At 37.1% G+C, this 25,917-nt stretch overlaps 1 protein-coding gene across 6 annotated transcripts in view; it reads left to right on the top strand.

The window, feature by feature from the left end:
* The first annotated feature begins 66 nt into the window (after nucleotides 1–66).
* The window catches only part of MON2 (MON2 homolog, regulator of endosome-to-Golgi trafficking), a 68,674-nt gene continuing 42,823 nt past the window's right edge, over nucleotides 67–25,917 (top strand). For 3 of the 6 annotated variants that reach the window (XR_001876013.1, XM_017822107.1, XM_017822104.1), the window contains exons 1-10: nucleotides 146–344; nucleotides 13,019–13,082; nucleotides 17,564–17,691; nucleotides 18,498–18,629; nucleotides 20,227–20,356; nucleotides 20,899–20,996; nucleotides 21,960–22,085; nucleotides 22,833–23,027; nucleotides 23,764–23,888; nucleotides 24,282–24,421. Coding sequence is in view for 5 of the 6 variants with exons in the window: in XM_017822107.1 (XP_017677596.1) it covers nucleotides 234–344; nucleotides 13,019–13,082; nucleotides 17,564–17,691; nucleotides 18,498–18,629; nucleotides 20,227–20,356; nucleotides 20,899–20,996; nucleotides 21,960–22,085; nucleotides 22,833–23,027; nucleotides 23,764–23,888; nucleotides 24,282–24,421 (1,249 nt within the window). In the remaining variant the exon portion in view is untranslated. Of the gene's footprint in view, nucleotides 345–9,462; nucleotides 9,645–13,018; nucleotides 13,083–17,563; nucleotides 17,692–18,497; nucleotides 18,630–20,226; nucleotides 20,357–20,898; nucleotides 20,997–21,959; nucleotides 22,086–22,832; nucleotides 23,028–23,763; nucleotides 23,889–24,281; nucleotides 24,422–25,917 lie in introns of those variants that run through there. The other 3 variants (XM_017822108.1, XM_017822105.1, XM_017822109.1) reach the window with 3 other exon arrangements.

The raw sequence follows: 25,917 nt of genomic DNA, 5'->3' as shown, positions 1-25,917 counted from the left end.
TCCCTGCCCGCAGCCGCCGCTCTCCCCGCCCCCGGCCGTGTGTGCGGAAGCTGCCGGCGCCCGGGATTGTGGGAGCGGGGGGGCCACGGCGCGGGGAGGGGACGCGGCCGGGGCCGGGCCGGAGGGTTCCGGTGCGGGGCGCAGACGTGTCGGCCGGGGCCGCGCAGCGACAGGCGCTGCTGCCCCTGGCCCTCTCGGAACAGCGCCCGGCCCGGGGCCGGCCCGGCGGCACCATGGCCGGGACCAGCAGCCCCGAAGCCGTGAAGAAGCTGCTGGAAAACATGCAGGGAGACCTGCGGGGCCTGAGCCTGGAGTGTCGGAAAAAATTCCCCCCCGTCAAGGAGGTGAGTGGCTCTGAACCGGGCCGAGCCGAGCCGGACCGGGCTGGGCTGAGCCGGGCGGCGGGCGCCTCTCCGGAGGGGCCTCCCTGGCCGCGGGGCCCGGCCCGAACGGAGCTGCCGCCGTGCCCGTGTGCCGCTCCCCGGAACGGTGCCGCTCCCGGGAAGCTCCGACCGCCGCAGCCGCCGGCTGCTCCCGGACTCGGCTGCTCCCGGACTCGGCTGCTCCCGGACTCGGCTGCTCCCGGACTCGGCTGCTCCCGGACTCGGCTGCTCCCGGACTCGGCTGCTCCCGGACTCGGCTGCGCCCGTCGCGCTCTCTGTGGTGTTGTTGTCAGTGCGCTGCCGCGGCGCGGGCCGTGGGCCGGGCCGTGCCCCGCGGGGAGCGGGGCTGGCGCACAGACCGTCTGTTGACAAGGGCGAAGCGGGGGCGGCACCGCTGCACCCCTGGCGATCTCCGGGGTAAAGACTAAGTTCGGCTTGGCTGTCTCGGCACCACCGAGCGAGCGAAACTCGCCCGAGGCGGGCTCGGTACCGGGGCTTGGGCGCCCGGGCGGGCGGACACCGAGCAAGCGGGAGCCCGACAGGCCGAGGAGGACTGTGCTCAGCCCCGGCGCTGCGGCTGCGGGGGGGTCCGGGGCCGTGCAGGTCTCCCCTCGGGTCTGTGCCGTGCCCTTGCGACGAGCGCACACGCTGCTGTTGCTCCCGGGTCGGCGCGCCTTGTTCCTCACCATTGCACATCCGCGTCTGCCCGTGTGAACTGTGCGGATCGCTGGTGGTCGCTGCGTGCCCCGTCGTTTTGGGATTGTCGTTTGGGTTCCAGCGCTGTGGGTTGTATCAGTTCCAGCTGATACAACAGAGGAAGCTTGGGAGATACAGAAGTTTGGATTACTTTTTTTTTTCCTTCTACAAAATCCCATTAATAAACTCATGAGTAAGGTTGTATGTTTTATTTTTCAAACCTCCGTTTATGCTGTGCAGACAGGGACCTCAGTAATCTCGATGAGCCGGATTGCTTTAATTGAAGCACAGTCAGATTTTTTTTCGCTAACTGAAGTATACATTTTAACCGTATGTTTCTCTATTATATTTGTACGGTCAGTTTAACATTTTCCCTAATGGTAGTTTTCTATGCAGTAGTGGGAGGAAAAATACTAATACATTAACTCAGATTAAACTGCAGACCCAGAAGCTCAGAAGAAAGAAATTGCATATGGAATATGACTTGAGTTCCAATTCAGTAATAGCATATTTAGTGTTGTATGTAGTATTATACCCTTTAACAGATGACTTGAAGCTAATGACTGTTCTTGTTTTGAAAGGCATGAAGTGACACACTGTAATAGAGCATATTATGTATGACTGTAGATTGCAGAGGAACGCTGGTCTGTTTGAGAAATTCTGTGTGGTCACAGAAAAACAGGAGAAAGTTGTGATCAGTACTGAGGAACTGTGTGTAGTCACATGTAAATAAGAAAAAGTTGTGGTCAGTTGAACAGAAATCTGCCTGTGTGTTTTGGAGGGACATGGGAGTGCCGCTTCCACTTTCTTCTGTGTATTGCTGTGTGACTCTTAAGTTGTTTAGTGAACAAGTTTCCCCACTGGGTTAATGTTTACTTTCTTTTAAGATCTGCAAAGGAGATGGGCAGTGTCACCCTTAAGCTAGTATTTTTAGTAATGCTTCGTTACATTTGCCATGCTGACCATTTAGTAACTACCGCATGTGCAGTTCTTGATACTTGTTCAGCACATTTATCATATTCTTGTGTAAGTTTGACTTTTGTGTTATTCCGTTTTATATCTTGATGGCAATTTGCTTAGCTTTCTTCATTAAAAACAAAGTTTTTTCACAGTTGTCTGGAATTTGGATAGGTTTATGGAATAGTACTGGACCGTGTTAACAAAAGAGGTGGGACTTTCTGCTAAGTTGTGAGTTCCTACAGTAGGATGTATGATACAGTCATAGGAAATGATCTTACTTCCTCACTTCTGGAAGCCATTTTTTTGTTCTAGTTTTAAAGGAAATGGGTGTTCTTTTTTGTCAAATCTAAACTGCTAAACAGATATTTTAATTGCATACATTTGATCTGATCATGATTAGATTTGGCTAGAGTGATCAGAGGAATTCTTATTGATTTGGAACAGCACCGGTTTTTAAACTATGTTTAAACATAGGCTTTTTAAAACAAATTCCTACTACTTACAATCTTACTTTTTTACTTGCAATGTAACTAGACTCCTCATTGCTACCACATGCGTTGTAATTTATGAGTTTATCTTGCAGCTGATGTCTGTGCTTTCAGGTCACTTAATAAATTCAAAATACTGTGATAAAGCTATTGAAAAACTTATAGTCCAAAATTAATAGTTATTAGATGTATCATAGTTGTTAGATTTGATAGGTACTTTAAGAAGGTAAACTGCTTCTAATAATCTTTCCAGTGTGTGACATAGTTGAAAACTTTGCTCACAGTTATTTGTAATCATCAACCACTTCTAAAATGATTTGTCTGTTCTGGTTCTTTTTTGTTTTGTTTTTATATTAATAGTGTCAAAATTCTACAAACTGATAGGTTTTCAGCTCATAAAAGTAATAATGTAGTTCTCAATTCTGCTTGTTGCTCAGATAATTAACTTGAGCAAGTCCTTTTTTAATTAATACTGTAGGATTTTAGACAGTTGTATGATCAAAAAAATAGATTTCATGTTATTAAAAGAGTTTTAGTTTTCAAACCAAGTTTCAAACTAATTTAGTTTTTAAAACATCTTTCTAATGTATATGTAAACAATATCTATTAGATACAGGGAAACCAGAACAATACTGAACGATTCTTTGAACAGACATGTAGATGACACAGCTAAAGAACTTTATGGGACTTTTTTTGGCGGAGGAGGGTGAGAGTGGGGCTTGGATGCAGCAGAGAAGGGGACAGCCAACTGTGAAATCTACATCTCATTCTCAGTTAGGAGCTTGAACTCTTCACTGTTTTAAGCAATTTCATCTCATATTTTTCTATTACTTCTGAGTCTGTAAAGTTTTCTAAGCGGGTTACATTTATGTGGGTATCATATAGTTCTAAGTCCAGTTACTTACAACAGTGGAGTCTGACTTTTCTGACTTTGATAGTCTGTTAAGAGACGTTGAAATTGCTGAGTTTCAGTGTTAAACTTCTGACAGAAAATTATGTGGCAAACTTCCTTCCCCTTAGAGCTTTTAACTAAGAAATAACAGGATGTATTGTTGGCTCCAAAGCATCCATACCTCATTTTTGCTCTGTGTGACAAATAATACCTGAGTAGGATTTTCCTTGGTTATGCCACTTAATGCTCTAAGAATGGGAGCTGCAGAAAGAATCTGTAGGCTTGAAATTATGTTGCTGACGATGTTTAGGGATTAACTAGCGCAACAGACTTATTTTTCTTAAGGGTATGGGGAATACCAGTTACTATTGCACTTCAGACACATCCGTTTGTTACTAGGTGGTTTTTCTTTTTGATACTTCCTCAGATCAGCACCTATTACAGAAGTATAGTAGGCATGAAAGATATACACTATGACCAAGAGGTAATTTGATGGTTGTGTCTGTGATATGCCAAGCCTGTTTACACTGGCAGACATACAAATAACCACATTGCTGAAAAATGTGTTTGTATTTTCACAATGTATTTTTGTTGCTCAGTTAGAAAAATAGAGACTGTGGATGGGATAGAAGCTCTCAGGGCAAGTGTAAATTAAACAGTATCTTTTGGAGCTTGAAATTACAGAGGATGAAACAGTCTTTGGTACAGGCATCAGTTGTGTTCATGTTATTTTAAGTAATCTGGCATTTCTCCTAGAAAACAATACTACTTGGTCATTATTTTGTTGTTTTTAATACAGTGGGTTCTCAGATTTGCTTTGTACTATAAAGTATTGTAGTGCTGCTAATGCTGCCCCAAATTGCATACAGCCTGAAAAGAGCTTTATAAAGTATTTTAACCTGCTAGTGTTTGGAGTTTTGATCTCCTGTGCTGTGCTTGTGGGAAGCTGATGGTGCTCTCTTAAGTGAACTGGTCTAAGAATTTTGTCTTATCACAAAATTGAAAATAGTTTAGTGTGCTAAATAGGTTGCCTGCTGTTTCTTATTACAGAATGGGAATATTGTTCGGTAAGCTACATCTGACTGCATAAAAAAACCAGATAATTTGACTGCATAAAAAACCCTTAGAAATACTAGGGGAAAATATTTATAATTAATAGAAATAATAGAGTTAAAAGGGAAATAAGTACCTCCTGAAAGTTCCTTGCAGCATGAATTCCAATTGTATGTAACTGTTGTTTACACAGATCCAGTCAAGCTGTCTCAGCTTTCTAGTAGGCTTGTAGTCTTTATGTTGACTCAGGTTTTTTCTTGACTTTTAAATAGCAGTAAAAGCAGAATGAGTTTAAAAAAATACACAAAAAAATTAACTCTTACACAGTTACAGGTGAACTTGTGCTGGTAGGAGAGGAGAAGGGAAAGGGCAGGTGGGATTGGAGCAGGCAAGGACCACATCCTCCCTTGGCAGGATCATCTTGGCCTGGGACAGGGCATGCCCTCTGCTTGGCAGTTGTGTCATTGATTACAGATGCCTGTATATTTTAGGATGTTTGTTGCTGTGGTGATTTGGAATAGTAGGGTTGGAAAAGAAGTAGTAGTCTACTTTCTTCCACGTGGAAAAGCAGCACAGAATTAAGTTTGAATACTTCAGTCAGTTGAAATGCTCCCTTGATATTCCTGGAAGAAAGCTTTTAGTAGCCTCACTGTGCTGGTTTTTTACCAGATCTTTGTTTGAAACAGCAGCATTGCTTTTGTTTAGCTATTTATTGAGTTGTGTGTGCCCTTGGCATACAGACATATTTTTGAAACTGTATAGTGATTTGCTGTATCTAGGAAAAATAATAGAATCCAATGTTGCAATCTTATTTTTTCTTCTTTTATAAGAACTCTACTTGCAGGCAAGTAGCCTTACGAAGTTCTTAAGGTAAAAGTTGAAAAGTTTGGGTTTGAATGACTTCTGGACAAAGCAGACTTTAAATTACTTAATTACAGTAGAAGTGGTGTGGACTAGCTAAGGCAAGAGATAGGATTTGGCCTTTCTGAGAGTCTGTGTGTTGTTTTGTGTTGTGTTGTCTGAAGACAGGCATTATTCATACATTTCCTCCTTTGGAGTCCTGTCTTATTTGTATTGAGTCATGTACATAACAGTGTAATCCCCTGTGTTAAATCATTCTTGTTTAGGAATGATATGCCGATCCTGAACACATTTTAGAGTTAATGACAAATAGTTGCGAAGCTTGTCCTTTTTAGGGAATCTTTGATGTCGCTGAGTAGCTGTATGAAACTAAACATGAGGATGTATTGCAAAAGTTAAACATACATTAAAAAGATACTGATCAGTTAATTTTGCTTATAATGTCAAAGTGGTTGTTAGGTTTCATAATGCAACTGGAAGGAACGGTTAAAAAATGTGTGAATATTATATGTTTGTTCTGTAACTAATAATATTTCAGAAATTCTGTTGAACTTAGTGCAGTACACAAATTGGAGAAGGCTAAGAAAGAAAATGACATGCTGAAATGCTTTGTGATTTGGACATCTGAGTCACTTGATGTACTACTGTCATTGAATGGTTTCTGAGTGCTGTGTTCATGCCCTCTAGTGGTAAAAGGATGAGCCAAATGAACCTAACAAAGAACAAGCCTTTGTACATAGACCATTTTCTGTAGGAGTAACCAAGTTTTTGGGTTTTCTGCTTAATTTTTTTAATAAAATGGATTCAATAATTCTGACACTTTACCTACAGGGAACTTAACCTACTCTGAACTTTCCAGGTTGGTTTCTTTTCAGGTCTTCACAACATTTGTTCAGAAGGATGAAATACTGTAGAGTTTTTTATTTGCTTTTAATGGGTATTCACTTAACTAATGTTTTAAAGGTTCTTTTGAAATAGAGAAACGATGCTCTGTAAAATGCATATTGTCATACTTATACAGCTTGCACTCAAGCATGTGTTTTGTGCATGTGACTGGAGATTACTCTGTAGCATTCTTGAGTTGCCAGCCTAAAGCTGAGCTGGTAACCTGAAATGGCTGATTACTAATATTTCCTTCAGTTCCTATTACAATTCCTGATCTTTACCACTTGCTCTGTCTGCTGACTTTGTGTTTGGAATCCATTAATTTTACAGTATTTTTTATTCAATATTGATCTGCATACTATAGTATTTTTTCAAAATTATGTTTTTAAAAGTGATCTCTTATGTTTCTAGGGGACCATCATCTATTCAAATGCATTCTAAGCTTCATGTGATCGTTTTAGTGTTTGAGAAGAAATGTCATATGTTCAGAAGGGATTCACATCATGCACATAGACCAAATTTCTCCGTCACGTAATGCCTTGCAATTTAATGAATAAAGAAAATGATTAAAAGTTCGACTATCTCGGTCTGTCTGTACACTTTCCAAGGAACACATTTCAGTGCAGGATTAAGGTGACTAATGTCACATGTCTAAGCTCCCTTCATTGATTGTGCAGGCTTGGTTTGTTATGGAAGTACTGTCAATAGATCCAAATAACTATTCAGGGCATCATGTAGCCAGGGAATTGATTCCCTCTATCACCTAGACATTAGGTGTTTTACATTGCCACTTGAAGTGCAATAATGTTTCTTCCTTGGCTTCCAGCATCTGGCCTAGGAGAGCGTGGGTCTTCTGGTGTCTGCGTGTAGTTGTCTTGGATACAGAGGCCTAAGCTTAGACCTCTGAATTGAGCCCCTACTAGCAGGTCAGCTGAATTAGCTTAAGGAGAGGCTTTAAGAATTAAGGAGCATTCAGTAGAGACAATCTCCATTGTAATGGGAGTCTAAATATTTAAATTTGTGCATCTTAATACCTGATTTAATCCCCATCTGCCTCCCATGGCTTCTTGAAGATCATACAGGAAACTGTAGCAGAAGTTGGGAGTTCTTGGTGACTCCAGTTCTCAACTGGTGCCCAGACTGTCAACTGTTTCTCTTTACCAAGTGCCCAGCGAATGGGCCTTGCTGTCTCTGACTGGGTGACTCTAAATGTAGTACTTGTGGCAAAGCCTCAAAAGTTCCCTGGTCCCATCTGTTGTGATCAACAAGCTGAAGGCAAAATTAGTTTGAACTTCAAGTATACATCTCCTAAAGCTCTGAAACAGGCTGTTGTTTTATTTTTAGTGCAGAATGATGATTGTTGTGTCAAAAGTATGTCATTAAAATTCAAGTGCAAGTGTTCTATTTCATTGATTGAAAATCAGTTGTGTGGTGCTTGAGTGGATCACTCAGAAATCTGATAACTGTACACATGGGCTCTCTCAGGGTATCCATACATATATATCTACTACATATATCTCAAATATATTATATATATTAGTATTATATTAAAAATATATGTATAATTTATATAGAATATAATACAAAATATGGGGTACATCCTTATTCTATCTGTCTGTGGAAGAGAGAAGTATAACTTAAGAATTTGTTGCTAAGTGTCTGTGTTTCTTCTCTATCAAGTCATGGTTAGCTTTTTTGTTTTTCTGTCTACATTAGTGCTGTTCAGTAATGAGTTGTTTTATGTTATTTTAATTATGTTAATTTGTTATGCATTCTGATTTCTTCTGTTAATTTATATGTGATGGTTTTTCCAGCTGAGGTGTAGCATTTTGATTATGTAATGAAAACTTGTAATATAAAATATTTGTATTTAATTATCTTTATGTTCACGTCAAGTGAGGTAGCTCCAGAGGCAACAGCTCTGAAGCACTTTAGATAACACTGGAACCTTTCCTGACATTATTGGTGGTTAACCTTCAGGATTCTGAATTGGCTCCTGGTACTCCAGACTGACAATTTCGGAAGATCAGTGGGCCAGAGGAGTGGTCACTTCTGTCAAGTGAAAGAGCACTCTAAATATGAGAGCAACTAATACAGTTGTACTAAAGCTGGAAGTTAACAAGGTTGTGTGTTTTTAAAAAATAAAAACCACAAACTGCAGTATTGTAAATCTTCAATTGGAGAAGAAAGTGTGTAATAGAATCAGTTAATGCTTTCATTTTTTCTATATGATAATTTTTCTAATATAATGATAATAAATCATTCACTATAATAAATCCCTGTGAGTGCACGGCAATGTCAGATCAAAACTGGCAATTCACCAGTTTAAATCACAGGTAGAATGAGCATATAGAAGAAAGGAGAGTCAGAGAAGGAATTGTACTCGTGGGGAGGAAGATAAAAATACAAAAGGCAACTACGGTGATTTTTCAAACAAATGTGGTATACTTGAGTGCTTTCATGAGACTGGTTTAGTGAGGAGCTTTTTGTGAGTGTGTCCATTTCCAAATAATAGTTTAGCAGTACAGTAATGGTCCAGAATGTGCTTTTGCAAAGCAAGCCAGAATAACAATGAAGTGAAACTGTACTTTAGACCAGATGATATCTTATCTAAACTATTGGATATAGGGTTAGTGTTCTAGTTGGAAAGGCAGATAATGATGGATAGAAAAAAATTCTCTTTTTATTTCATGTAATAGTTACGAAATGACCATAGATAATATATATTACTCTCATCTAGTCTTAGTAAAAGGTTGGCAAACAGTTTAATGTAAATACCAAAGCAAACCATCATTCCTGAATGCTTTTCTTTTTAGAATAGAGAAATCAATAGCTTGTGTAGTAAGAACTGCAAACCTTACAGCAATTTTAGTGTCTCTGGAGATCTTCTCCAATTTGCTCTAATGTACAACCAAAACACAAATGATCATTCAAAAGCACTAGCAATGGAAATTCTTGATTTTTATTAACTTTCAGTAACAGTGCTGTCAAATTTAGAAGTTCATGCAAAAATATCTTTAACATTAGATCAGTTCTTAGTAGAAATTAGCACATGGTTGTTGCATTAAATATCTTCATGGTAATATTTTTTTTGGTTAATAAAATAAAAAAGGTGCTGACTTTTTTCACTTTAGATTCAAATTTTATGTCATTGTTCCCTTAGAAAAACTTGTTAACTATGTTATTATTTTTCAGTGAAGGAAGGGTAGCTCTTTCATGTTCACCCCAGGATAAGGACAAATCCATAGGAATTACTGTGGAGCAACTGATGTACTGCCAGATCGCATCCCATGTGATCCCTCTGGTACCTTGCTTGCCTGTACATGTGTTGCAAGATGTCTTGGCCTGGGAGAGTTAAATGTTCAAGCATATGCTGTGCCATTATTCCTCATGCTGCCAGGACAAGTCTCATTCTTGGGCTGCCAGGTAACATCATTATGATCATGGAGTTAGCTACAGTGATACCTTTTGGTAATGCAGACCGCCCACTGCAGTTGGGTTTGAGAACTCCCACAGTGTCCCCAGAAGACAGATTTGAAGAATTGGTGCCTTTCAAATGCACTTATCACTCTGCTCCTGGTATAATCAGCAAATATTTGGTAAATTCCAAGGAAGGAGAAAGATGATGAGGCAAGTGTTTGAGCCCAGAGGGTCCTGTTGAATTTTGCTGTGAGATTATTGGCTGTTTGATTAAAACCAAATCTAAGTACCAGAAGAGAATGACTTGAATATGTGCTATCGCAGAGAGTCAATTTCTGTTCTTCATCAATGTTTCCCTCCCCAAACTGGGCACTAAGTTGCTTCAGCAGAAACATGAACCAAAAGTCAATAAAGGGAAGTGTGTGTTTGAGGCATTTTATATACGTTCATTTCACAGTTATTAAAGCAGCAGAATAGGAAATCTAGTTCACTGAAGGTTTTAGGTACACTCAAGCTTTGTTTTATTACAGGAATTACATGTATTAGCCTCTTTTAAAGATAAAGGACAACTGCCTTGCTCATCAGACCACTATTAATTGCAGTGCTAAGGGAAGCTGATAATATTACATCTAAAAGTGGTGACTGCTTTAAAAACATGGTACCTTATATTAATGTGAATGTAAATATCATATTTATCATATTATCATATTTGTACCCATAAATACACAATATGATGCTGGTTCTCATGTTTTATAAGATCTTTTTCTAATGGAGCAGTGCCCTGCAGAGTGCTGTAGTATTTGATGTAAATTTGTAAGCTTAAAATCTCTTATATATGTTTTAATTTGCCAGTTAAATTTATGCAATCCAAACACACCTTTACATTCATGTATAAAGAATAGACAGATGACTCTGTATGGTCTCATTTTTTCTATTGGTTATTTGTGATCAACTGAGGTAATTTTTTTGTGTTAATGTGTTGTCTCTTTTACATATACAGTGGTGTATGTATGTTATTTTTCTTTTGTAGGATGTGTGCCGTGTAATTAGCTTTTAACTGTAAACATTTTTATTTGGGATTCTGAATAGAAACCGTAGCATAATGCAGATAATCATAGAACTTCCTGTATCTCATGGAGAAAAATGATTTTATTCAGAGAGGTAGTAAAAAATCTAATGACTGTTGTTTTGTTTGACCTTATTTTTTTAAAAAAAATATACTCTCTTATATAAAGCAAGCATGAAAACAACTGAAAGACATATTGGAAATAATTTTTTCCTTTTTTGTGCCAAGTGCATGGTATTCATGGTTGCCACTCATATGAGCAGGCTTAATAGCTTAATAGTTCTTTGAATCAGAATGATTCAGCTTGTCACTCCTGGCAAGAAAGAAATCAATTGCCAGTAGATGTGATGAGTTTTAGTTTGAAGGTAGTTGAAGTTGGACATATTTTACTACAGGACTTCTCTCTCATTGCCCACCTGCGACCCTCCAGGCAGGACTGCCCTGTCCACCCTCCTGCCCGTCCGGGGTCCCCATGGCCCACTGGACTCCCTCCCACTCCCCCCAGTTGGACTGGAAAGGCACACACTTCCCAAATCTTTGTACGCAAAGCCTAGCCATGATGTTTGAGTTGAAGTTGGACTGTGACAAATCCTTCATCTTATTTAATAGGAATGATCTGTTGTGACAAACCCCCGCCAGTTAGCTGACAATTTATAAATGAAGCGGAATAGAGATTGACTTAAAACTCAAGAACTTCAACACATTAAGTTAATGTAATTAAAATAGATGAGAGCTACGTTTGGCACTCTTCATCTCCTCATTTTAATTATGCAAAATATATATGTGTATCTTGTTTTGTGCTCATTTGAGCATGTTGTATGTTAACCAAACACTTTGGATAATATTGTCTTTGGTTTTGAAGTAGAAGCACTGTGTTCAGGAAAACTTAAATAACTCTCCAGAATTTGTTTCTCTCTTAAATGATATTAAGGCAGTGTTTAGTCTTTCTATGTTGTTTTGGGAAATTAAAAAAAAAAAGTTGAAAATTTCAGCTCCACATTTCTCATTTAGCTATTTTGAGAAATATGTATATCAACTCAATTAAAATATTTGACTACAAATTTATGCAGTCATCTTAACCTGACTTTCTGGGAAATCTTGTTGGAAAAGTGTTTTGATGGAGAGAGAATATTAAAACTTGGTAGAACTGTCACTTTCATATTTCTGCTGCCACAGCTTGTCTGCTTCTCTAATCTGTTTTATGTAGTGACAGCACACATCTTTAAATCAGAGGAAAAATAGAAATATTTAGTGTGGAAAGTGCGCAGGAATATGAAGTTGAAATAAAAGGGGAAGTGTTCTTTCAAATTTGGCAGAACAGTATTTTCCAGCAATTTGCATCCTATCGTTTGGTAAAACCTATTGCATTTATTTTCATTTATTTAATTGTTTCCAGAGGCTTGTAGTGTGTTAACAGAATTAAAAAAATGGAAAGGCACCATGTATAATGCATTTTTGTGTTTTGTACACAAAACTTGTCAGAAATCATAGTTTTGAAATGCAAAGCCTCAATGTTATATTTTCAGTTTGGCCTGATTTCATTAGAGAACATGACTTCAGTGACTTATGTGGGGAAGTGTTTGCAGATAATTGAAGAGAGCACTGCCGTTCCCTGGCAGCAGTGTGTGATGTCCTCGGTGGGCCGTGCAGCCCTGCAGCACCTGGTTGTCATCCAGCCAGGCTGTGCCTGTGCCCCCCCACCCTGCGCCCGTGTGGGTCCCGTCCCGCTGGATGTGCCTGTGCCCCCCCACCCTGCGCCCGTGTGGGTCCCGTCCCGCTGGAGATGTGCGTGAGGGAGGGGGAACGCTGTGGGTCTGTCAGTCGTACTTATGGGGAAAGGGGAGGAACTGCTGGTGTGGATTGTATGGCATGCTGGGGAGAACAGAGAGTACTGTTAGAAAGCCAACCTCATGCTACTATCCTGGGATAATTTGTATAGTGCATTTGGGAGACAAAATCCGTGGGAAAATGGGTTTCATTTTTATACTCATAGTTTGAAACGGTACAGAGACTGTTTAACAGTGTTATGCTTACCAGTGATTTTCCTTTGCATTCATAGGATTAGAAAGTAACACAAGGAGAATCATGATTTATAAAAATTCTGAATATAACCCTTCCCGTGGAATTCTGGAAAGGAATTCCAGCAGCTACAAAGATTTCACTTCTGCATTAGCTCTGCTTAGTGAAAGCACTACAAAAACATTTTTTGCTCTGAGACAATACCTTTTTATTTCTCTACAGTATTCTTATTTCTTTGCAGATATTGATGTATGACATATAATGCATCTAAACTACTTATTTTCTTCTCTTCCAGGCTGCTGAATCAGGAATAATAAAAGTGAAAACAATAGCTGCACGCAACACTGATATTTTGGCAGGTAATTATTTGCAGTACAATGGGGAAAAATAAAGCAGAGTTACAGATCAAAATGTTAAAAAGATGTCTCGAATATGTCTGGTAATACTACATGTCTTTTTAGTATGTGCTATATCAGTGATGCTTTAGTTTTGAGCTCCTAGCAAAAAATCCTAGCATAAAAGTTTTTTAATACTACTTCTGTTTCATGTTCATGCTATACTGTTGCTGAGGAAGGGCTCCATTTTCAGTTGATGCTCTACAAAATTAATCATCCACTTAGAAAAATAACATGAAATATTTAGACCCCACATTCTCAGTGTTTTAGTCACTGTCTTTGTTCACCACAACTGTTGTTGAGTGCTCTGTGTGGAGTTCTGCAGTGTGATCCTCATCTGTGTATTTAATATGAGAGTCCAGCCTTTGGGGACTTGTAACTGGCAGGCAAAAATCCATCCTGGACTGAGACAAGGTCATTCAATTTAAGATGTACCAATGCCTTGAGGGACAGGAGATATCTTGTGAGTTGCAGCTTTGTAAGTGCTTAAAACACAAACTCTGACTGTCTTAAGCTTTATGAAATAGTATGTAAATAGATGGCTTCTTGGCAATTGCTGGTAAAGTCTTCGACCAGATTTGAATGTCCTTGCATTAATACTTGAGTGCTTTACCCCAGCTGTAGTCAAAATCCTTGAAATGCTAGATTATTTGGAAGGTCCAATGATACAGGTCTAAAATCATATCTTGTTTTGATGTATGTAAATTAAATATTGTTAAGGAGGCATTTTCTAGAATTATTTGAATTAACAGTCCCACTCCTCAGTGTTTCACTTTAATGCCTCTTTTTTATTTGTTTATTTTCTTTGTTTTTTCTGCTGTCATGAATGCTGACATAAGTGGGAAAACTATGCCAGGTAATGTCAGCTATATCAAAATTCACAAATGAACAAGGGAAAGCTCTAGTTAGCCATTTGGGAAGCTTCACAGTCAACATTCTTTGGCATATTAATGTGTAAAGAAGCTGGTATTTTAGAAAGCTAGTTTGTAATCCTGCAAAATTTTCTGGTTTTTAATCTTCATTTCAAAATGAAGAGACATGAAAGATCATTGAATTTAGGCATAGGTAGGCAGTCTTTACTTTTATCTTTTTGAGGAAACACTTCCTGGTAGTTGGTCAAATTTTTAAAATACTTTTCCTTTGGAAAGTTTAAACAAGAATATACTCAATTGTTTTTTTTTTTTTGTTAATCAAAAAAACTGCACAGATTTGTTGTTATGAGGTTAGGAAAACCAGCAGGTCCTAAAAGTTATTTTGATTAGTTAATCTTTGCTAATAGGATAATAACTGTTCCCCTCTGTTCCGCAGTTTCATACTGAGAAAGTGTACTTTGCCTGCATGTTATCCTAACATTCCACAGTTTAGACATAATGTTATTACACAGTCTTAATTCTTAATGGACTCTTGTATTTTTTGAAGTATCAGTTGTAACCTAATCTTGTAGATAAGTTCATGCCAAGATATTGTCTCCTATCTGCTCTTTAAAACTTTTTGAAGGAAGATAGTATGTATACTTTGTAATACTATGTAGTACTATGTATACTTAGTAATAATAAAGCTGCAAAATGCTACTGTAATTGTGAAGTCTAGTGAGGTGGATACTTTTTGACTGCTAGATGATTTAGGAACATCTACTAGAATTTCTACTAATACAAATAAATATTTTGATTGGGATATTATTTTTTTAATATTTTGATGTATGTAAACTGTCATTTCAACTTTAGCAGATTGTTTTGAATAAGCTGATCCAATACCTTCTTGAAGCATTGCATTGTGTAGGATTATTATTTTTAGGAAAATAGATGCAGTCTTAAAATTGTTATTAGAATCTTAGAAAGCATTATTATTTCTGGTGAGATGTGTTTAACCTGCCAGAACTCCAATGTCCTTAAACTAACTTCTTTCTATGTCTTGAAAAAGTTGAGCAGTTTCAAAGTGTTCATTCTTGGCAATCTGTGGATGCTTTATAATTTATTTATGAGGATTTGAGTAATTCTAAAGGAGGAGAAAGCTTGTGCTTTAATTCACAGGAGATAAATGTGAGAAATTATTTCCACATGGCTTTCAAAAGTGCAAAAACTTAGGTTTTAGAAGTTTTTCTAGAAAATCAGAATTATAATGTTGCTGAGGGAATGAAAGAATTTTACTTTCCCAAAACTTCTTTTTTATTATGGTTCAGTAAGATAGATTTCTTTTTGAAAATATTCTACCGTAAATTGGTAGCCAAATGAAGGCAGACCTGGCTACAATAACATTTTTGTGTATTTTAAGACTGAAGCTAATACAGTCACAGAATCACATGATCACAGAATATTCTGAGTTGGAAGGGACTCACCAGGATCATCAAAGTCCAGTTCCTGTCCCTGCACAGGACAGCCACAAGAACTACAGCATGTGCCTGCTTGGCACCAAATCAGATTGGCACCAAACCAGATCTACAAAACATTAATTTTTTTATCTTCATAAAGTAAAAATAATTGTATAGATTCTGTTGTGAGATTATTGTTTTTAATAGATTAGAAAAAGTAGTGTAAAAGGCTTAAATTTTTCTTTGGCTTGTTATTTATTAACTCATGCAATTTTTGCCCTTCAGAACTATATCTTGAGTCTCATGTTAAGAATAAGTGTTTTGTGGTATCTTTTGAAAAATTTTGCTTGCATTTTTTTGCTTGATGATTAGAATTTAGTGACAGTTCTGAAATTTGTATGAGTGAAGTAGCATTTGTGCCTATGTTAGTGAGCTACCTAGGCTCTGTTAGCCTTGTATTGTAGGTGTTCATAGACCATAAAAGGAACTTAGACATCTAGCTCACATGTAGACACTGACAATTAATTAGATGCCTAAATTACATGTCTTGGGAAAAAACTTCTGTGTTGTTGTTTGTGTGTTTTTTTTTTAATTTGAATATCATGGAGCGTATCATAAAAGAATGGTATTGGAAGATAAGGTTTATATTGTGTATTTTAAAAGCAGGTTTACTTGTTTCATAGTTAAGTTACAAAACCTGTTGAAATCAAAGCAGATTGTTAAAAAGACAGTGAACCTATGTGTTCATTCACATTTACACTGACATTGTCATTGTTTTTGATTAGACATTTGGTGCAAGGTCAGCCGCTGTCAATTTGACACAGAGCCTTACTGGCTCTGAAGAGGCTGATGAAACTGGACTGTATATATGTTGGTATCACCCTGTAAGAACTATCTTACAGAAAGTTGGCATCTATAATTTATACTAGCCAAGTCTCTTCATAGAAACTGCTGAATCATGTTATTTCATGTTTCAGCTGGAGATTATCACTAAAGTATATTTTTGTAGCTTTTACCTCGATGTTTCCTTTTTTTCCAAATTGGTTGCAGTGATACTTAATATCATACTTAATAGTAGATCATGTTTGCATTTTTATGTGAGAATGTATTTTCTGTTTGTTTGTGGTAAGTTTTGTGCTCAGAAAAATGTGTGGAACTTTTCATGAACACATTTCTTCTATTACACATAGACTGAAACAGTGTATGGCATTCAGTGTACGAATACACATTGAACATTCAACTGTGAGGAAATTTTTAGTGTTTGAAATGGTGAAGAGCGGAAAAAATCTTAAAAGTTTGCATGAATCAACAACCACACCTGTAAATGGAAAACCACTCATCAGTCAGAATCATGCTTTCCTTTCATATTTTTAATATTTTTCATGTTTTAATATTTTTTAATTTTATGAAGTTTATATCAGATTTATCAAATTACTTTTATGGGGAAAAACTTTTTAAAATGTCAGTGTGGAATGCTGTATTCATTATGAAGCTTTTTCTCCTTAACAAAAAAAAAGGTGTGGAGGGAGAAAAGTTTATGAAACTGATGCTTTCTCCTGGCAAAACTTCATTTTAAGAAGCTACCCTTTGTCACTAAAACACTATTTGACAAATTCGCAGCCAGGTGAATGTAGGCAGGATACAAAGAGTCCAGTCTCTTTCTCCTCCTGTTTTGTCAATGGCAGTTCAGACTTCTCCTTTGTGCTTTGGTGTGTCGCTCTGTGCCACGCTGTTGCTTTTGCATTAGGTGCTGAGGTGAAGCAGAGCAGAAGGAGAATGCTACCAGCCTAGGACTGGACCCTGCTGCAAGGCCTGAGAAAGCTCTGGGGTTGGCAGAACCTTACACCTTGCTAACCAAGGGGACTCTTAAGTGGATGTTTTGAATTTGGAAAGAGGAAGTCACTTGAGTGTGTAAGAGAGAAGTTGCTTGGGATTTGAACCTCAGCAAGGGTAATTGTGAAAGTGAACTGTGTCAGCCCAGTGTCTGTGTTCATTTGGCTTTTCCCTGTGGTGCAAATGTAAATCCCAAATTTCCAAGACCGGAGATTGCTTTTTATTAATAGGTGTGGTTAACAAATTTTGCATTGTATTCTTCAAAGTATTAAACATTGACTGCTTTTAAATCTCTTTTTGAAAGCATTGAAAGAGAACAGCTCAGAAGTAGTTCAACCTTTTCTCATGGGTTGTGGAACAAAGGAACCAAAGATCACTCAGTTGTGTCTAGCAGCCATACAGAGGCTCATGTCCCATGAAGTTGTTTCAGAGGTAAGATCAGTCTTTATATAAAAAAATATTTCAGGGTGGCAAATACAGGCCTCAAACTGAATGTGAATGGATTGTTTTAGGAGGCTGTTTGTATTATAATCAACATAGTCTGCAAGATATTTTACTCATATCTGTTTTTCAGTAATTTAAGAGAAAACCTTTTAGAACATTAAAAATAAGCTAAGGAAACATTAGTAACTTCTAGAAAGAAATTAATGAAAATCGAAACCAGATCATTTAGTTTGCATTCTTACACTGCAGGAACTGAAGATGTAATGAACCTTGTGCGTGTACAAAATGTACTCTGTGCAATAACATTATTATGTTTTTGTTACGTTTTACTTTTAAAAATAAGGTAAAATGGTTGCACGTTTTCTGTAGCTGTAAATGCCATGATATATTATGATAGTGTATACACAGCATGTTAAGAAGCTGGTGAAAATAATGCAGTTAAAATATACCTTCAGTTGTGCTTGCGTATCGTAAAGTTACACTGGTTTTTCTCTGATATGAATGAATTCTGAGGGTAAAATATCTTTTTACTGTGTCTGCTATATTTCCAAGTAGAAAATGTAGTACACACTTTGGACTACACATTAAGAGATTTCTGCTGTCAGTTTTTTAAAAATACTTTGGGAAGCTTGTGACAAAATGGCTTTATATTCTCAGTGTAGTGCTATGGTACAGAGAATCAGGAACATTCCGTTATGATATGTCTTTATGACAGTGATATTCTTAACTATCTACACATGATATACTAGTATGTAAACACTTTTAATTGTTGGAAAAAAATTATTTCTTTGTAGGCTGCAGCAGGAAACATTATTAATATGCTTTGGCAATTGATGGAGAATAGCCTTGAAGAACTTAAATTGCTCCAGACAGTTCTTGTACTTTTAACAACCAACACTGTTGTGCATGATGAAGCACTGTCCAAGGTAAGAATTTGTTAGTGCCAACTGTAGTACTTAAAATACCCAAGAGGAAAAATGGGGAAATTTTACATAGGTGGTGTATGAAAATAATGGAAGAGAAGGGGGCTTTCTTGATTCTGTTGTGTCTCTATTGTCTTTATGGCTAGACTCGGAAAACAGGATTTCTTTTAGCTTCTTTTTCAATCTGTTTTGTAATTCCTTCACAATAATACATTTCTGACTTAATGGGAATTTGAAATAAAAACACTGAGCTAATGCTAATTCTCTTCTGCTATATTTGTTGTATGTTTTTGAACTGAAATCAGAGTGCATAACATAGTGTAAGCTCTCACTAATAAAGCAAATGTTAAAAGAAGCTGCCTTTCACCCTGCCTTAAATCTCTTTTGAAAGCAGTCCAGTTATTGCTCTTTCAGTCATAACTGAAATAACTTTACTGCATAATTTTAAATGAGAACCATTTTGGATATTATATTTCAACTAAAACAAAAAAATAAGGATTCCAGTCCATTTTAATTTAAATTATAAGATACTTTTCTTTGAAGAAGCAACATTGTTTACTCATATGTGAATTGTGAAACTCTGTTCAAGGTAAGTTCTTCTTCTAGATTATGTTCTAGAAAATTAGTTTGAGCCAGACATGTATCACATATTCATGTTTTAGCTTGACTGATTTAAATTAAGAAAAGTACAGGTAAACCATCTTGAAAAGCCCCTTAATACAGGCACTGCTGTTAGATTAACATAGAGAATCATGCAGTGTGTTGTGAAAGTGCAGAAGTATATGATTGTGTGGTAAGATTTCAAACTGACATGTGAATACCGTCTGAGCACAGTCCACAAATAATATACAGGAAAAAGAAGCGAAAGATAATTCTAATTCTTGTATGGCTTAGAGCATGTAGTGCTATAGCCAGGTGTGGTTGAGGTTCTTGCAAGTGCAAGAACACAGAATAAAGACAGAAGAACAAGAAATACAGATTTCACTACACATACAGATGTTAATTTTCAAAATTCATTATAAAATATGTAAGTATTAAACTGTGAGTTAGCGATAATAATGAAATCCAATGGGAGGCAGAACTGAGGTCACTGCCAGCACAGTGACACGGTAAAACGTGTGACTCAGAGAGGAATAATAGCGGTCAGGGCAACATGATTGTGAAAGTATTGTGATTTAACATAGGAGATGAATGGCGTTTTAGTTTGGAGTTGACTGAGCTTTCTATGATTAACCTTATAATTCTAATGCCCTTTTGACATTATTATTCATACAAGTTGTCTATGTGATTACTGTGTGTGATGGAAGTCATCATCAGTGTGATGACTGTACTTTTATTGACACATGGTAATGTCTTTAGTTAATACCACTTTTAGATTACCTTTGTGGAGAATTACTAAAGAGTTTTTTGGCTAGAGTAATCTTGAGAACTTACTCTGGTTCTTCAAATTTAACATCATTAAAATTATCTTTTTTTAGGCAACCTTTTGACAAACTGTAGTGGAAAGCATTCCTCAGTCAATCAACCGTCTTGACTCTTAGCTAAAAGATTAAATATATTCTTGTAAGGTGATTTTTTTCCTATTTTTTTTCCCTTTCAGGCAATTGTACTTTGCTTTCGATTGCACTTCACAAAAGATAATATCACAAACAACACCGCGGCAGCTACAGTGCGGCAGGTGGTTACTGTTGTATTTGAGAGAGTGGTTGCTGAAGATGAACGATATAAAGGTGGGCATACTGCCTACTCAGCTTGCTTTTATTGACCTGTTTTTTTGATCCATCAGATGTTTCTCTTTCAGATAAAGAAGTAATAAAATGTCTATAAATGTTATTAAAAAAAATCACAGACATGGTTAATTTTAACTGTCCTTTACTTGTATTTAAAGGAGATGAAGTCATCAGACATTGTGTCTGTCAAGTCAGTACAGCAATATATAAAAATCCAGATTTTTTTTTCAAGCTGTGAGAACTGGTCTTCAAGTTAGTACTGTGAAGAGATTTGAGGTGAGGGTGTCATTTAAGATGAAGGTACCTTAGATTGCTGAGTGAAATACATGGCAGTAGTAGTTTTGAAGAGAACATTTATTGGAAAGAAGTGTTTGGTATTGATCTCTAGTAGCCAATCTAGTGTTCATTTCCATAGACATGATAAGTTGGAGAAGAATTACCTAGCCATTCTCTTTGAATCTTTTTGTAAGAACACTGATTACATGCTTGATTTTCAACGGTTCCTTTGTTCACAGAACTTTGTTTTGGGTTTTTTTGGACAGATATTATTGACCAGCCAGTTGCAGTTCAAGGAAATAGTAACAGAAGATCTGTCAGTACACTGAAACCATGTGCTAAGGATGCATACATGCTTTTTCAGGTAGTTGGGAAGTATACATTTGCTGTTAAGATTTGGTGCTTCTACATCTCTAAGGAATTTCAAAAATTTGCTGTCGGCATATTGACAAGGTCCTTGACCAGAGCCTTGGGCTTTCTTATGTGTATTTACTGTAATTGGTGATGATTGGAAGTCATCATAGTGGCCTTGGAAAACATTTTACTATAAATCTTAAATAATAGCTAGGCATACATGTCTGTATTAAATTCAATTTTCTTATTTATGTGAGCCAAATAGTGCTACTACTGTTCAATCCTGTTTCTTATGCTTGGTATTGTACATTAAAGGCAAGTATATAATGAAAAGTAGCAGTTGTATTTGTCACACCAATAAAAATCTTCTTTGGGGCCTCTGGTGGTCTAGTGGTTAGGGTGCTGCACTCTCACCGCTGCGACCCGGGTTCGATTCCCAGCCCCCCGGGCAGATGGAGCTCGTCAGCCCTGTAAGGCAATCCATCTAAGAGAAGGTCACTCTAAACAAACCTACGTCCTGGGGACCTCACTGCCACTGTCCAAGCTTGCTTGGCCCCGGCAGATGAACCTCAGGATTAAAGGGTGGGCTCAGTTCAGCGCACGCTGTGTCTCACCTAAAAAATCCACTGCGCAGGCTCGAAGGGTTAATGACCTTTCCCAAATCTTCGCTCGCGAAGACTGGCCATTATTAAAAATCTTCTTGACTTAGCAAATTCACTGGTCGTGAGATATTTTTGAGGGCAAGAATGAACAGAATTGCTACAAGGATACTAGCAAAATTTAAAATTTCTTTTAAAAGTTTTCTTTGCTTTATAATTTATGTAAAAGAAATATTTGAGGAAAAATTATTTTGAAATTGGAAAATTACTCATTACAAAAGAGGGAGAGTGTGTAGATTTTGTTATTAACTCGGGAAACTTTGCTGGTACAGAATGGTACAGAGATTGTAAATGTTACTGTGTTTCTTTCTAAGGATCTTTGTCAGTTAGTTAATGCCGATGCTCCTTACTGGCTTGTGGGTATGACAGAAATGACCCGGACATTTGGCCTCGAACTTCTTGAGTCAGTCCTCAATGACTTTCCACGAGTGTTTTTACAGGTGAGTAGTTCTTGGGGGGGAAAACAGAAAGACTTTTGTTCACATAGGTAGTAAAATTTACACTTCCTTAACTCCTCTTTAGTTTAGCATGAATACTATTGTTCAGAAGGACTTGTAGCTTTTACGTTTGTTTTTTTTTTTGTAATAGGAAAGTTTTCAATTTTTTTTGACCATGTTTTTCTATTCCCAAACACTTTGTGTGCATTCTGTAGAGCACGTTTTACTCTGTTTCACTTTTTGTTTTGCCATTTATATTTCCTCCAAAGATGTATTTTCTTATCTTGCCTGACTTATGACAGCTCTGTAACTTTAGGTGTTGTTATTTCTATGAAAACATTAACCTTACCCCACTTGTAAAGTAAGAATCATGTCTGTAAATTGCACTTATCTACTAAATGTAAATACACCATGATCCTACAGTAACATGTTTTAGCAGATAGTAGCTAAAATAAAAACTTAGGTACCTAATAAGTGGTGTATTAGCAGCCTATTTCAACTTGCAAAATAGAACAGGAAGGGTACATAGTATGAACCTGACCATTGTCATTTCACCATACTTTTTGGTAGTTTTACAATGGTGTCTGCAATTCTTCCTTTTGATGTCCTGAGTATGTAATTTATACTGAGATTTACAGGACTTTGGACTGCTCGATCTTTACAGTAAATGTAAATAAGATGCATAATCAGAGAGTTATGGGTAGCAGTTAAAGAATATCTGCTTATAACTTGTTCTGTTTCCTTTTTCAGCATCAGGAATTCAGTTTTCTTCTTAAAGAAAGGGTATGCCCTCTAGTTATAAAGCTCTTCTCCCCAAATATCAAATTCAGGCAAGGTTCCAGCACGTCATCTTCCCCAGCACCAGTGGAAAAACCATACTTCCCCATCTGTATGCGTTTGCTGAGAGTAGTTTCTGTTTTGATTAAACAGTTTTACAGTTTGCTGGTAAGAATATGCTAATTTTCATTATACAATTCTGGTTTTCTATGTATTTGCCGGTACTGTGGTCAGTAATAGTATTGATTAGTTCTTGGGAACTGTTGACATATACTGAGGGAAGAAAAGCCTAAATATTCTTTTCCTCTTAGGTGTATTTTTTTTAACATATATTCTAAATGTATGATTTTATTAAACATGGACTTGTATGAATTTCCTAGTAGATTAGCTGTTGTTTTTTCTGTACTTAATTGCCTTTCAGGTTTTGAGAACCTCTTGATCTTCTGTTGTTTGCCTGGCTTTAGATAGTGATGATTACTGTACCTTGTTAATACCTTATATGAGGCTTTTGACTTGAGTTGCTAAAGCTGTTTACAGAATGTGTGTAAAAAACACATGTTCAGCTGTTCTTACTTCCCAAATTTTAAATATTTGTTAAAAAAGACATTTTTCTGTTCCATTTGTTTACTGTAGCAAATGTATGACCTTTATTACAATATCTGTGAGGAATTTAACTCTGTCAGTACAATTGCATATTGTGGTTTTAGCTTGTTAAAAGTAATACCTATAATTATTAGGTATTTTTTTGATATCATTTTGAGTAAATACATGTTCAAGGGATTTTTTAGATCCTGTACACAACTTGCTGTGATAGAACTCCTAGGATGAAAGAGAAGATTTTTTTAGAAAATATTTTGTAGGAACATTTTCTTTTGATTTAATTACTATAAACTATATCTTCTAGGTAACAGAATGTGAAATCTTTCTGTCATTGCTGGTTAAGTTTCTGGATGCAGACAAACCACAGTGGCTAAGAGCTGTTGCAGTAGAATCTATTCACAGGCTTTGTGTGCAGCCTCAGCTATTAAGGTATTAAATATATTGAGTTTCACTTTTATATAAAATGTTAAAAATATTTCTATTTTTCTCTAATAGGAAATGCTTCCTAAAACGTTGTAAATATTGTAAAAATTGTAGAAACTTAGATGCAATAAGCTCTTCATGATGATTCTTATGATGCATTATGCAGTGCTTATTATCTAGAAAGTGCTGAATTATAGTTGAGTATCCCAAACCCTCTCTATCTTACTGGTGTCAAAGGAACTTTTACCTAAAATTAAATATTAGTGTTTACCTAAATATTTGCCATTAAAATATGCATTTAGTCTACAGAATGGAGTGTGTACGTGGGTGAAGTTGCTGTTAAAAATGCTTTTAGTCTGCAATTTGTCAATACTTTCTATTTTATAAAATATTTTCTAGGTCCTTTTGTCAATCGTATGATATGAAGCAACATTCCACTAAAGTTTTCCGTGATATTGTGAATGCATTGGGGTCCTTCATCCAGTCACTATTTCTTGTACCAAGCACAGGGAACACATCAGCAACACCAAACCAAACTGGTAAAGCCTTGTCCTTACTGTCAGTTTATTTTTCCATCATTTTCTTGTAATAATAAATTCTGGTTTGATTCAGTACATACATCTGACATTGTACAACTCTGTGCTTCCGTGTTCATTGAGGTGAAAACCTACCTTGAGACAAAATACTGTTTTCAGGTCTGGTACAACAGGGGATTTTATCTACCTGTATTGTGGGGAAGAAATTGCCCCCAGTTGGCAGAACAGTGCTGGTGCATTAGTTCCTGTTTCTACAGCGACCAAGCTCCTTGTTTCACAGCTTTTCTGAGGGAAATTATGAAGAGTTTTTTCTAATTTCTAACTATAAAAAAATTTATCCGATTTCTGTCTCCTTGTGCTGGGATGTCATTTATGATTGCAGTTTAAGTAGTAAGACAGTGGGTGTTCCTGGGAGGCAGTCACTAATTCTTCTGGGTGCTCAGGGTCAAAACTGAACTGAGAAAGCCAAGAGGTAGAATGAAAAATGTATATTTTACTCATGATCTTTGCTTTTTTTAGCTGAAAACAGACACTTAATGAAACTAAACTTGATTGTCTTTTCTTGCAGCCAGGGTTTTAGCATTTCACTAGGTATATTTTTATTTTAATAAGGAATGATCCTTTTGTTAGTACTTTTTCTGATGTTTATGTCCAAGTTAGGGCTCTCTGCTTCTTCTTGGGGTTCTGGAAGCAGATTCCTAAGCAGTAAACAACATAAAAATAATTTCTGATGGTGTCTTTCAGTATAAAAACCAGATAATCAAAGTGTAATTATTATCTATCGTATGTACTATTAAATTAAGAAACGTGAAAGAGTTTGGTTTTAGACTTACACTTTCAGGGTTCATTCATAAAGCTGGAATTCCATGTTGGAGTTAGCAGTGATAGCATGAGGAAATTTGTGTCAGTATCTGTTGTTCAATAGCTGTCTGTACAGCAACAGATGGAAGACTTGTATTAGTATTATTTCTGAGTTACTATAATTCATTTAGGATAAACCAGAAAAGCACTTTTCGTCATGTACCATGTACATATGAGCAGGCATTCTAAAATACTCATTCTGAAAACCTAGAGCACTGCAGTAGGGTCATACCCTTAGTGTTGTTGCTGTTTCACTGGGTTATAGTTTCAGTTTGTTTTCTTCTTTACCTTTTCATTTCTTTTTTCTGCATGAGTGTTTCTCATGTCACTTTCTCATACATTTGTCTTTCTACCTTTTTTCCTCCTATGGTCAAATACGCAAAGAGCAGATCAATTCAATGTAATTTTAGAACTGAGTCTTCTGATTATAACAACAATCCCGTCATAGCAGGCTGTCTTACAGAATCATAGAATGGTTTGGGTTGGAAGAGACCTTTAAGGTGATTTAGTTTGAAACCCTCTGCCATGGGCAGAGACACCTTCCACTAGACCAGGATGCTCAAAAGCCCCATTCAACCAGGCCTTGGACACTTACACACTTTATATACCTGGCTTTTGAGCCTTAGTTTTGCAACAAG

The sequence above is a fragment of the Lepidothrix coronata genome, unplaced genomic scaffold, assembly GCF_001604755.1.
Source record: "Lepidothrix coronata isolate B3197 unplaced genomic scaffold, Lepidothrix_coronata-1.0 Scaffold95, whole genome shotgun sequence".
In the NCBI taxonomy this organism is placed as follows: Eukaryota; Metazoa; Chordata; class Aves; order Passeriformes; family Pipridae; genus Lepidothrix; species Lepidothrix coronata.
Note: the sequence above shows the minus strand (reverse complement) of the source record. Positions and strands in the feature narration are given on the sequence as shown.